The 12,901-nt window shown below is 40.3% G+C and overlaps 2 protein-coding genes across 3 annotated transcripts in view; one reads left to right on the top strand and one right to left on the bottom strand.

The window, feature by feature from the left end:
* The window catches only part of LOC102210339 (placenta associated 9), a 7,492-nt gene extending 4,530 nt beyond the window's left edge, over positions 1 to 2,962 (top strand). Inside the window, exons 2-3 of the mRNA XM_005735120.1 lie at positions 2,021 to 2,112; positions 2,458 to 2,962. Of these exons, the coding sequence (XP_005735177.1) occupies positions 2,021 to 2,112; positions 2,458 to 2,607 (242 nt within the window). The 3' untranslated portion in view covers positions 2,608 to 2,962. The remainder of the gene's footprint in view (positions 1 to 2,020; positions 2,113 to 2,457) is intronic.
* Positions 2,963 to 3,569: 607 nt separating this feature from the next.
* Positions 3,570 to 12,901, bottom strand: part of stk32c (serine/threonine kinase 32C) — a 102,938-nt gene continuing 93,606 nt past the window's right edge. For both annotated transcript variants that reach the window (XM_005735117.1, XM_005735118.2), the window contains exons 12-13: positions 11,664 to 11,731; positions 3,570 to 7,794 (exon numbers count right to left, since the gene is read on the bottom strand). In XM_005735117.1, coding sequence (XP_005735174.1) covers positions 7,587 to 7,794; positions 11,664 to 11,731 — 276 coding nt within the window. In that variant the 3' untranslated portion in view covers positions 3,570 to 7,586. The remainder of the gene's footprint in view (positions 7,795 to 11,663; positions 11,732 to 12,901) is intronic.

Below are 12,901 nucleotides of genomic sequence, written 5' to 3'. Positions count from 1 at the left end.
TCAGTTTTAAAGACAAACTAAACCCAACGTGTAATTCTTGAGCTTGTTTACATGGAGTACCGTTGTGTTTGCATGGCCAAACGCTGCACGCATTTAACATATAGATTTAAAAGACACATTCAAGGGGCTTAGGGACACAGCACCCATCAATAACTTAAAATCGCATTTATAGTACACATGGTATCTTACTGGATTCACATGTTTGCAGGCAATCTGAAGGTTTTATCTGCAGGCTGATTATTTAACCTTCAGAATAATTCATTTATATTTGAAATATATTAATATTCTCTATAATATGAATGTTAACGGCACAGAGACAACACAAAAAATTAAAAACGAACGGTTTCACATAGTTTTAGGAGTACTTGGCGTAGGGTTTAAGTCCTGTTTGTCTTCAGCTTGGCTAGAAAGAATTATTATCGTTTGTTACGCTGTATGTCTATGATATATAAGGACTTCAGTTCTAATTGGTCACCATGTTTTTAAGTGTTTAGTCAAACAAAACTGTTGACTTTCGTGACTGTAGATGCATATACATTCATATGGTACGATCATTGTAGTAAGAAAACTTCAAACTACAGTCAATTGTTCAGCTTAGCTTGACAGAAATAGTGGAAAACATAAGAAATAATGAAACTGGCTTTGTCTGAAGGGAACAAAATCAGCCACAAGCTCCTCTAAAACCTCTCAGACAGAGCAGGAAATACATTTTCATCCTCAAACACTCAGTGAGACAAATGTAGAGATGATGATAGATGCAAGCTAGCTAGCACAGACGCCAGTTTGGGAGTGTTTTTTGTCCTTAGACTAATTCACCTCACCATGAACTCTTCTTCTTCTCATATTTCCCTCCAGTCTTGTTGTCTTTTAACTCCTCTTCTCTCTCGGTTTTTGAAACAGTTTGACAAAGCCCCGAGCTGCCACTCAAGCTAACAAATCCAGAGCCTTTTTGGTAGCATGGATGGAAAAAAAATATTAGTGGGTAGCCACAAAATTTTGCTTCACCACGAGTCAGTAATACATGAGAATGTGATAATGAAGTCCTGACCACAAGTTAATAAGGCACTGTGGCAACATCTTAGTAATGCATGGCCACAAGATACGAACTCTGTTGTTTTCCCACCCGTCAAGTACGGCTATTATCTCATAAAGCAGGAACGAACTGGATTTAATTGGATTTTGTTTTATTTCTGAATGATTATCAAGACCCATCAAGATTTTCATCAGACTGTTAACATTTCCCATGATGTGGTAAACTCCACACGGTTTGCCAACAAAGGGTTTTAGGTTGCCAAATATTGTGTATAAAAAACACTTTGGACTCATAGATATGAGCAATGTTGACAGGAAGTGCATTTATTTCTTATTTAGTGGTTACAATGATGTTAGAAACAAGAGGCAAGAGTTTGTACATTATTCTTCGTAAAGCTACAGTATGTTGGCAAGAATATTCAGTTTGAACCACACCCATGTGGTTATTATTTGAGGCTTGCTCTATTTTTTAAATGTATTTGCTGTAAATGCTTTGGGGGGATAACAGCCCCATTAAGCCCAGAGTTGTAGGTAAATGGCAGATTTCACATCTTATGGCTATGCACTGCTAAGACACTGCCATGTTTAAATGATGTGCTTCCCGTGCATAATTAAACTGTGACCAGCAGCTGCATGTCCCGTAAAAACATGCCTGCTTTTGCATTATCTTTGCATGCAGTTGCATTGTTCTAATTTACCTCCAATCCTGCGTGAACACAGTGAGCCTAGGATTACACAACTCTGAGCTGATGTAAAACAGATGAGTGATCCGTCTTTTAGTTCAGCTCTCCTAATCAGCTGGCTAGTTCCTGTAGTGTGTGACTAAAGTTTTGTTAAGCTCACAGGAATAAATTCATCTCCTTATTCTCGTCTCTCATACGGTGTTAAAAACAGCATATTATTAAGTACCTTTCATGATTCATTATTATATCTTGTTTGCTTATACTGTGCATCTGTAACACTGAGTATACATCTAATGTGTTTTCAGGTCCTGAGCCCCACCTTCTGCCTCGAGCGGTGCGTTCAAGCGCCTGTCAGGAGCACACGAATCTTCACCACCGCCTGGATGTAGTGGAGAAGGTGTAGTTTCTAATCTAACCTCACATTTAGGCCTCAGTGGTTTGAAACCATCAGGGTTTGGAAGTCCCTCCCTCCTTGGTTTTGACAGAATGAATGCCCAATATTCTTCAACATTTCCTTTTTCATAACATTATTAATACACTAGTGATCTACTCCAGATCTCTACATCATCTCATCCAGCAAACCCCAGTCCTACTCAGACCTTACCTTGCGTTACCAGCTGTTTTGGGAAACTGTTTTATTCATTCAGATTCATTATTCATCAGTGATGATTCTATTATTCATACTACAACTTATTAATGTATTATTTACTTGTCAACCACGCATGTCTCACGCTTCCTGCAGCAAGTGGAGGACACAGTTGAAAAGTTGGAGGTTGAGCTGGCTGCTCTTCTGGATGCCATTGAGGCCCCAAAGTGGCGCCACCTGATGGACAATGTGGGAAAGACGGCTGTGGACATCCTTGAAGATCCAGTGGAGAGAAGCCAGTCCTGAGCCAAGCAGACATCCATATAGGGTGGACTTTGAATTTTCTTGTTAAAGAGAAACTGTCTATGCATTTATTCTATATTTTTCCATATGAAGTTTGTATCATACAAAAAAAAAAAGAAAAAAAAAAGAGGAATTGTTTTGAACAAAGCCAAGCCTCTGCATTATGTATACTTACAAATCCTGTGACAGCCTTGTCTCTATTCTAGTCAGTCCTAGATTCCTCTTCACTGTACGCTGCTATTTAGAGATCAGTTCACCAGGGACGCCTCTGTTCACCCAGTACATGCCCCTGCTCTTCACTGCCCCCTACTGTCTGCAAACAAACTTTGCCATTAAAGCTGCATTTGGGTAAAAATGACACACACGCCAAATTACTGGAAGGAGATTTATTTTCATTATCAAAGCGATTGAAGCAGCATGTTTTCTGAACACACGGAGCAGTTTCCGTTTCAGCAACAAGGCCTTTTACCGATTCCCTGTAAAAATCCTGCAGCACAAGAACATTATGCAAAGTAGGATCATAAGGGAGGAAACGAGTGGCATGGATCACATTTTTCTTCTTGATTTCTTTTCTCGACGGGGCACTGAGTTTCAAACTGTAACCACAGACTTAAGACACCTACAGAATCTCAAAAGAGTCGGTGAGAAAATGGTTGAGACATGCTGCTGCTGGTCAAACTATATAGCATGATGGCTTGTTTTAAAACACAGAACATTAATACATGAAGAAATATGTCGGGAGGGTTTGCAAGCACGATCCAAGTAGGAATGATCACTGATATCAAGGAACGAAAGCCTAGATTAGTTTGGTGTAACTTTGAGAAAAGTTATGCCTAAATTAACTGTTAAAATCAAATATTTTCCATTTACATAATTAACACATTGTTCCACACACTCCTCAGGCCTACGGTGAGTCTGATGCTGTGCCGACAGAGTCTGAGAAATAACCACAAATGGAGACAATCAGTTTTGTTTTGTTTTTTTTTCTTTTTCTTTTTTAATGCAGCAATTTCTGTATTGAGGTGAAGTGAAAACATGCCCCAGTTTCAAATCTTCATCTTCTGCTGCAGAGACAACAATGCAACACTTAATCCACAACAGACACACAGCTGCTGACCTCATTCCACTCACCATGAGGGTACGAGCCTGTATACTTGGAACAAAGCATTAAGACAACCTACAGTATGTCAAAAAGGTACTGCATATCATCTAAAATATCATGCCGTCCATGTAACACTGGGATTATACAATTTGTACAGCTTAAAGTAAACAGTCACGCAGGCCGGTTATACTCTGATTTTGGACTGTGTCGATAATCAGGTGAGCGTCGAGGTATGCTATTACCAAAAGCTTGTGCATGCACAAATCAGCCGGTAGGGCTCAAGCTCCAGGCTTTGGCAAAAAACAGGCTTATACTGTAAAGGTACATGCAAAAATAAAAGCACAGGGCTCAAGACTATTCAATTTCTCACACGTTTTGGCAGACTTGGAAGATAACATTTCATGTCTCTTTAAGAAAGCTTCTTAATCTAATCATAATGTAGTGTTTTAAAGAAACAGCTTACTTTTGGGAAACACACCTATTTGCTTTCCCTTTGGGAACAAGGTCAAAGCATCTGTCACGTTTGAGCGTCAACTGTACAGCTAGAGCTGGGGAACTGTTAGCCTAGCTTAACAGTGGAAGTTACGTCATTTTATCAACTTCCTACTTGTCTGAGTTTTATTGGAGGTTTAAAAATTCAACAAGCGCTTAATAATAGATCCATTTTATAAAAAAAAACAAAAAACTTTATCAAGCAGTCAGCCTGCGTTTTGAAAGTATCAGCTATTAGGTTAGCTTAAAATTAGCTATGGTGACTACACAGCAGCCATTTTGACATAAAATGCTAAATAAACATAGGTCAACTTATCACATTAATTAAAGCTTTTCAAAGTTAAAATAACAGAACGTTCATTAATGTCATTTGTAGAACATGTTTACCTGGTATTTCATATTAAAAAGGCTGGTGTGAAGAAGCTGTAATCACAAGTCTCCGTATCCTAGCGTCGAATGTTAGCAAGCTAGCTAACATGTCATAAGCCAAATATGATACTGTCTTTTGTCTCTTTTGATAGAGGTTAATGCTATGTTCACATCATATCAGAGTTACTGTGAACACTGTAAATATTTTTCAACCCTGCATGTGCGAAACTGCATGTGAGTAAAACGACTCAGCTCCTAGAAAAAATATTCATTGTGAGCTAGGCTAACACATCGATCTGTCATATGAGACTAATAGTGAAGAAGCCCACACCTGAATTAATAAGCTATGTATTATTACAGTAGACTATACGGAGCTCTGTGTGCTTTATATTTCATGTTAGATTGATATTCAAGTTTCCATTTGAAACATGTCAACTGGTAACACTTTACTATCAAGTGACATTACTTGAATAAAATGTATCAGAGTTTGGCTTTTTTTCATAATTATGTTAGAACAATCTGTTACTAGGCAACTCTCACATTATAACACTGAAAGAACATTAACACAGAATTTATCAAATTCTTATTTGTAGCTTTAAAAACAGAAAGACGTTACAAAGCTAGAGCTGCCCTGCCAGCAAAATCCCAACTCTTGCCTGTCACATGACCATCAGCCCGAAATCAAACCATTGGTGGTTCAGCAGCCCAGTTAGTGGTGTAGCTACATGTTGAACGTTTTATCCATCCTTTAAGGACCACTCATTCACTACATCTAGCTGTTTAACCAGCAGAGCACATTAACACTACATTAATATTTATATAAGAATTAATCACACAAGACAAATGTTAACTTCTAAGCTTTTACAGGTTTTGGTAAGGTGTTTTGCCCTGTGGCTACTCTTTATGTTAAGCTAGGCTAATCACTACCTGACTCTAGCTCTTTATTTAAAACAAAGACATGAGTATCGATCTTCCCCGGAAAGCCACTGGGCCTAAATTAATCCCCCTGTTGGCCACAAGAACAAATTTTTTTTAAAATACAAAAGCTTCAGTCATCAAGTTGGTTAATAGCTGGGCATTAACTGTTTCTGTTGGCTGTTTAGGCAAAAGTAAATAAAGAGTGAAGCAAATATTGTAGCTAATATTGTTTTACCTGTTCATGTGATATTTCACTCATGTCCTCTAATTACACTGTGGAGGCTAGACCATTCGTTGACCGAGCAGAGTGGGAGTGCAGAGATGCACTAAGGCCAACACTGTTCTGTCTGCACCTCACAATTAACATTACAGCAGGCAATGGCACAAAATTAACTGAGTGCAACATTAAATTGTGGCTCCAACCCCCAAAGGTCAGTCAAAGCTGCCGGGGTAAACAGCTTTACTGGTGGAAATGCTGCATCAAGACAGCAAACAGGTGTATTTCCCAAGATGCATTACCTGAAATAGACAGTTTGCACATCAGCACGTTATGATTGTATAAATTACGATGTCTTCACTTGCAGAAATAACTGACTTTATGTTATCAGAGGGATAAAGAGACATACATTCACACACTCAAAGTTCCTTAGAAATGGTTGCAAATGGTAGAAAAGCTTTGGCATATATTGCCTACAAGTTGTGCCTGCACACTTGGAAAGAAGAGCGGGATGAAGTGGTGTGAAGCTTCACACAGCTCTTCCTTAAGTTTACACGTCGAGTTAGCAGTCCCACATAAAACTGTGGTCAGTTTAATTACCTACACTGTATGCTATTTACACGGTTTTTCAATTTGTTAGGCCTTCGGGTTTTTAAGGTGGTCTTTTGCTACATATTCTCAGACTGAGATTAACGGCGCCACCCTAAAATGTACCACTCTCACTACGACAATCAAAGAGTAGCTCATCTGTGCAGTTTGATGTACCGACAGGGCACAGCTACCCCAAACAAACCTCTACAGGGACATGATCTTTATTCTAAACTAAGCACTTAACAAGATGATGAAGTCTAGTAAAGCGAACAGAGCTTTCTTATAGATGTGTAAAGGATGCCAATGTTGGCAGTGAGCTGAGTTTCAGAACCCTCTTTGGGTCAGAGCTTGGTGCAGGGCTAAAATACTAAATCTTCGTAAGCATTTTGGACACAGTGACAAGCACAACTTTTCATTCTGATTGCTGGACTGATTTTAACTTCAGTACCTTCTCCTCCTAAAAAGGCCTGAAGGGGAAAAAAGAAAAAACAGCTAGCTGGTTAAGACTTAAAAGAGGAAAATCTGCCCTATAACGCATCCATGGCTACGGTGTGATTAACAAATACCGATCATCATCGACAGGCACAACTTTAAACAGGTTTACAACATGAAACCAGTCACACTGTCTTTGCTGACTGCAGACAGCCATCAACACTTACTGGAAATGTATCACAGGAAGGTGTTGCAACAAGAGGAAGGCGCTCCAGGAGGAAAAAAATGTTCCAAATTAGGGCACACATCACATGAAAGGGGGGGGAAGAGTGAACTGAAGACACAGGCAATAAAATAAACCGAGTGCCTTCGTGTGCTGAATAATTCAGTCGTCCCCCATCGGATCTGGAACAGGGATAATAAAGGGAGGCACCTCCACCAAAACCACTAACCTTATTCAAAAAGCCGTAGACTGCTATTGCTCGGGATGTCATCATGCTCGTGTGGCTCTCTGCTTATGGAACGACACCTCCTAGTAAGTGATACCTTATTATTTTGTCATGCTATACTGTAACATTGCATAGAAGTTGGAGCTTACTCTAGGGCGGAAGGTACAATAGGCAGGGACTCTCTGGGATCCCGCTTCATTCATGCCTTACCAAAAAGATGCTATGGGGGGTGGGGGGTGTAAATGAGGGGAACCGTTATGGGAGCTGCTGCTGTGCGCCAAGTTGCCCCGCTGTCATTTTCCTCCGCTGTAGGCTACGACATGAGAGAGAGGTGAGAAGGTATCTGTTGGCATGGCACAAACACCGCAGCCGCCAGAGAGAGCTGCCATCGTCACTGTGAGGCGATGTGGCGCTAGCAGCTGCCGGGGGAGGAACACACTGAGCCGCACATGCTCAGTTTGGAGGCAGACTCGGGAGCCTGCTCGGGATCAGCTTCCGGTCCTGGTTCTGGCTCGTTCGCGTCCTCATCGGCGGCTCCGCTTTCTGCCTCTCCGTCCCCGTCGCCGCTAGCGTCATAATTCCCGGCCTCTGATTGACCCTCCTCCTGACGCTTTTTCAACCTGAGGAACACAGTGACTCATGAATGTGTGTGCATGTTTGCCAGGTGCACTTCTTTTCGTTCTTCTCCTTCCCTTCACTCTCCAATCGCCTGCTACAGGTGGCTGCCTCTAACCTGGACGTCTCTTCCTGTTCTAAGGTAGTTCTTCCTCCCCGCAGTCACCAAGTACCTGCTCAGAGGGGATACATCTTATAGTTTGAGTCTGTCTTTAATATTATTATCTCACTACACAAACCCATTCAAGATAAACTAACTGTGAACTGGCTCTATATAAATAAAACTAAATCACCACATTTATGATGGCAGCCGAGATATGCCCCCATGTTGTGTAATTAAATTATTTTTCCAAACTTTTGCGCTATAAAATCCTCAGAAAAATAGTCAAGAGGCCTTTAGACTTTACTATATAATGCACATCACTGCACATAATTCTAGACATTATGCCCTCTATTATAAATAGAAGTAACATGCCATTAATCAGACCAATAGGATATAATAAGACATTTGCCACAGAGGAGGACTGCAGTAACATTGCAGCGGCAGGACCTGGTCAATAATAAATGAGGCAATAATTTAGAGCAGCACTGAACCAATGTTGCTCACTTTATATACAAAGATACATTCTATGATAAATGGACTCTAAAGTAGTCATTTATGTTGTGCAGTGTGTATTCTGCAGATGTAAAGAAAACATTAGATGCATTATATTTAGCTACACTCTTAAAAAGCCTCCTGTCATGTCTGATTTACATAACCGAGCCATTTCATTACAGAAGCTTGGCTGTCGTAAAGGTCTGGAGTAATATGTAATGCTTTTCTTCCTATACCAGTAACTCTGCATGCTCTTGGAGGATTAAATTAGCATTTGCTGTACCTGTTCACATATGGCAGCCCTTAACTTGTTCCCACTGCAATCTTACGAGCATTTCCAGTGCCAGCCCCACATTCACCAAAGCAGTCGTGGTATAAGGTGACAGTTTTTTTTAAACTCATCATTATGACTGCAAACCTTTGAAGTGCAGATTTATTTTTATAGATCTGACTATCATCATGAATTGTTATTGTGCCGCCTTAGTTTTGAAAGTGCGTGTGGACACGTAGGGGGGAAAATACACTGATATCGCTGCAGCAACGTCTGACAGCAGGAGAAACTGGAGCAGTCAAAACAATCAGACGGGTCTTAAACAAACCTCCAGATTAGTCAAACAATCAGTATGCACAGTCAGAAATGTTTGATTGTGTGCTGTATCTGCAACGTAACAAACACAACGGAGGGGAAAAAGGTGGAAAAAATAAATGAAGTCGCCCATACAGAAAAGAAATGTAGTAAATATTTATGTATAATGTGACTCATACAAGGTACATTCCTTATACTATCGTATGAAAGTGGCATCCTCAGCATTTTGATCATACAAGATATTGCACTTGATCCATATTGTTGTTGTTATTGATATATTTGGGAGGTTTTTATGGGTTTTAATATCGAGCTAATTGTTTACCTATCAATCTAACCTTATTTTCTTCCTTGTTTGCTTATGCACAGCTCTCTTAAGATCCTGCCAAAGCATTTTAGTTGGTTTGAGGTCTGGGCCATAGTAACACCTTGATTCCTTTCTTTTTTAGCCATTCTGTTGTAAATTTGATGATGCACTTAGCACCGTTGTCATGTTGCATGACCCAGTTTCTGCCACGCTTTAGCTGACACGATGGTCTCATTTGACTCTAGAATACTTTGTTTTACAGAGCAGATCATGGACTGTGAGGTATCCAGGTCCCATGGTTGCAAAAAACCTCCAAAAACCAAACTCAAATCAACACCCCTCCACCTCCGTGCTTGGCCGTTGTTATAAGGAGTTTGAGCTGATGAGCTGGTTTGGGTTAGGCCAAACATGGCACTATCCATTACAGCCAAACATCTCCATTTTAGTCTTCTATGTTTAAAAGACATGATTACAGAAGTCTTGTAGTGTGTTCAGATGTAACTTTCCAAAGCAAACCTCTGCATCCAGTGAAATGAAGCTTTTTCCTGGCAACCCTTTTTAACAAACCATCCCTGCTCCCTCGTTTTCTAATCGTACTGTCATGAAATGTAACATTTAACACTAACTGTTGCCTGTACAGTCTGAGATGCAGGTGTTTTGCAGTTTCGTTGAGCATTGCATGCAAGACTCCTTGAACGATTGCGGCATTGTCACATACGTGAATGCTCCAGACCTAAAGACAGGCGTCCATACTTGCTGATGCCTAATTAATCAAGTGCAGCAGCTACTTATACTCTTAATTCCTATGGAAGCAGTAAGGGTGTACAGTGGTCCCTCGCTATAACGCGGTTCATCTTCCGCGGCGTCGCTCTTTTGCACATTTTTTTGGTGCAATTTTGCATGCTTTTTTTTTTAAAGCACATTGTGTTCTGCGTCCTGATTGGCTGTAGACCATTGTCAATCAATCTCGTGCCGTATCTCCTGTACAGTACAGAATGCGTTCAGCTTGTCAAATTTACATAAATCTTCTATTGCTAGCAGTGTGACTGTGAAGTGCTGTACTGTATGTTTGTAAGTTTTCTCCCCAACAAATACAACAATGCCGACGAAACCCTTTGCACCATCAAAGTAAGGAAGATGCTAACCATAGCACAAAAACTTGGACTTGTGGACATGTTAAAGGAAGGTAGACGTTACCATCTGAGTTACCCGTCTGAGAAAAGTGTATAAAGTGTGTAGTGAGGGGTTTTACAGTCTTTAAAAAAATCTGTAATAATTGTAAAAAATAAAGCTTTCACCTATCACAGGTTTTTTTTTTTTAACTTAACTCCAGCGATAAACGAGGGAACAATGTACTGAGCTTTTTATAGGACTGCAAAGAGTCCTTTGGAACTTTTTTCACACGACTGTTTATTTTCACAAGTCAGACATTGTGTAAGACTCTACTTTTTGTCCGTTTCCTACATGAATCTTATGAAATGAGCATGCAAAAACATCTGCATGGGGAAAAATGTAAAAGGAGACACTTTCATGATTAAACAGTAAAGGCGTTTAAGTTTGATATAATATCTACAAGCACAGGCTGTGAGAAATTTGTAATTTTTTTGCATTTCCCCCCCAGATGTTTCTCAGCACCAGTAGCACCTTGGAAAACAAGAACCTTAACATATTTGAAACGATGTATTATTACAGGACTGAATGCTAGCATACTGGTTAATGCCGACACTTTACAGCAGGAAGACAGCACCTGCTTTGGTCCTCCTGATCAACTGAGCCTCTTATATGTTCTCCCTGTGCCTGCATTGGTTCCTGATTGACATGATTGTGACATAACTGTTAAGCTGACTGTTGATTCTAGCAAGGGAAACAAGGACAAGGACGAAGATGCTTTGTTACCTTAAACTGCTATATCATTTTAAAGTCTCAATTTGTCTTTTGTGCGTGGATTTTATGCAATTTAATAAAAGAAACAGTAAAATGTGCCGACCTCTTGTCTCAGGGGTTTATGGGCAAAATATCTAGTTTTAACTGTAATTAAAGTGTCACTAATTTAGCTAAATTACTGCCGTTGGTTTTCTAAATATATGATTGCTGCCCCCCAAAAATAAGAGGTAGCTTTAAGATCAAAGACAAATGAACCCCTATGTTGCCTCACAATCTAAGAAAAGAAACATGAAAGAAGATTAAATTTAGCTCCAGCTGAGGATATCAATCCGATTGTTTAAAGGGCAAACAAGGCAAGTGGCAGGAATGTTTCTGTCCTTTGCATTCGTTCTAAAAGGATGACACTAATGGTAGCTAATTTCATTCTGGCTGCGTTGAATAGAAAAAAGAAACCTCTGCTTTTAGCCCGTGTTATAGACGGTCTGCTGCTCTTCTGTTCTCTTACTTCTCTCGGTTGAAGATCATGAACTCTTGCTGCACCACTTCAAGGCACTCCTGTAGATAGTCGTTCTCCTGCAGGCAGATGACAGACAAAGCACACTCATCGTCACCTTACACATCGACCTCATCATCATCAGCATCATCAAGAACCGCAGATTAAAAAAAAAAAACACAAAACAAAACTTGACGTCAACTTCAATCTGTCAAGTGCGTGACCTCCCAGGGATATTCATCCTTCCCCCTCGTTGCTCTTTTAAACAAGTCATGAATTGTTTGTGAGCTCTCCTCAAATTGGATGTTTGGCCCAAGACGAAAATAGAAGCTCATATTTCCAAAAGCACTTGGGGCCATGACAACGGCACCGAAGGCTTCATAATTTAATAATCTCAGTAATAACGCAGTATGAGTACACGCAAGCGGGCACACACGCATGTATGTGCTCCACACACAGCGTCTCACAACCCTATTGTTAGAGGTGCACGCTCTTTGCACATGTTCATCAGCCCTGATGACACGTGACACACGCACACGCGCTGATGTCATGAGGAGCGTCTGATGGGTGCAGGCTGCTTTTCATAAATACAGAGAGGACGTCTCCCGTCTGTGGTAAATAATGTCTCAATCAAACATAACACCAAGGCAAAGAAACAGAGACTGCACTGCTGCAGTTACACTCTGATCCTGCTCACAGCACACACAAATCAGACAGCAGACCTCATCACGCATTAAGGCAAAATGAGGAGGACATTTATATCTTGCATTGCTATTCATCTGCTACCTCAAAATCCTTTTGTTTTGCTGTAGTTGTTCGAACTGAAATTCAAATTGTTAACATTTAAACTGCAATAATTTTTCTTTTTTGGGGATTATTCATTTCATCCTTTAACAGAACAGCCTATTAATTCAATTCAATTTTAACTGTACAGTGGAAAATCACAACAACAGCTCTTTATATTGTAAAGTGGGAAATAGAGAGAGAGCTCTAAGGCTACGTTCACGCTGCAGGTCTTAATGCTCAATTCTGATTTTTTTGTCTGGTTGTTCACACGACAAATAAAATGTGACAGCAAACGCGCTCTAGTGTGAACGGTTCACGGCCCTCAAAGCGGCCCGCATGCACAAAAGAAGACATCCAACGCGCTCTGTCTACGGAAGTAAAAATGGCGGCTACAGAGCTAGTAGGTGTTGTTGCAGCCGTCTACCGATTTCTGCACAGTCGTAACCGACAGAATTTTGACAAAT

The sequence above is a fragment of the Pundamilia nyererei genome, unplaced genomic scaffold (genome assembly GCF_000239375.1).
Source record: "Pundamilia nyererei isolate P.nyererei 1_Seehausen unplaced genomic scaffold, PunNye1.0 scaffold00062, whole genome shotgun sequence".
NCBI lineage: Eukaryota > Metazoa > Chordata > Actinopteri > Cichliformes > Cichlidae > Pundamilia > Pundamilia nyererei.
This window is presented reverse-complemented; position numbering and strand designations above follow the sequence as displayed.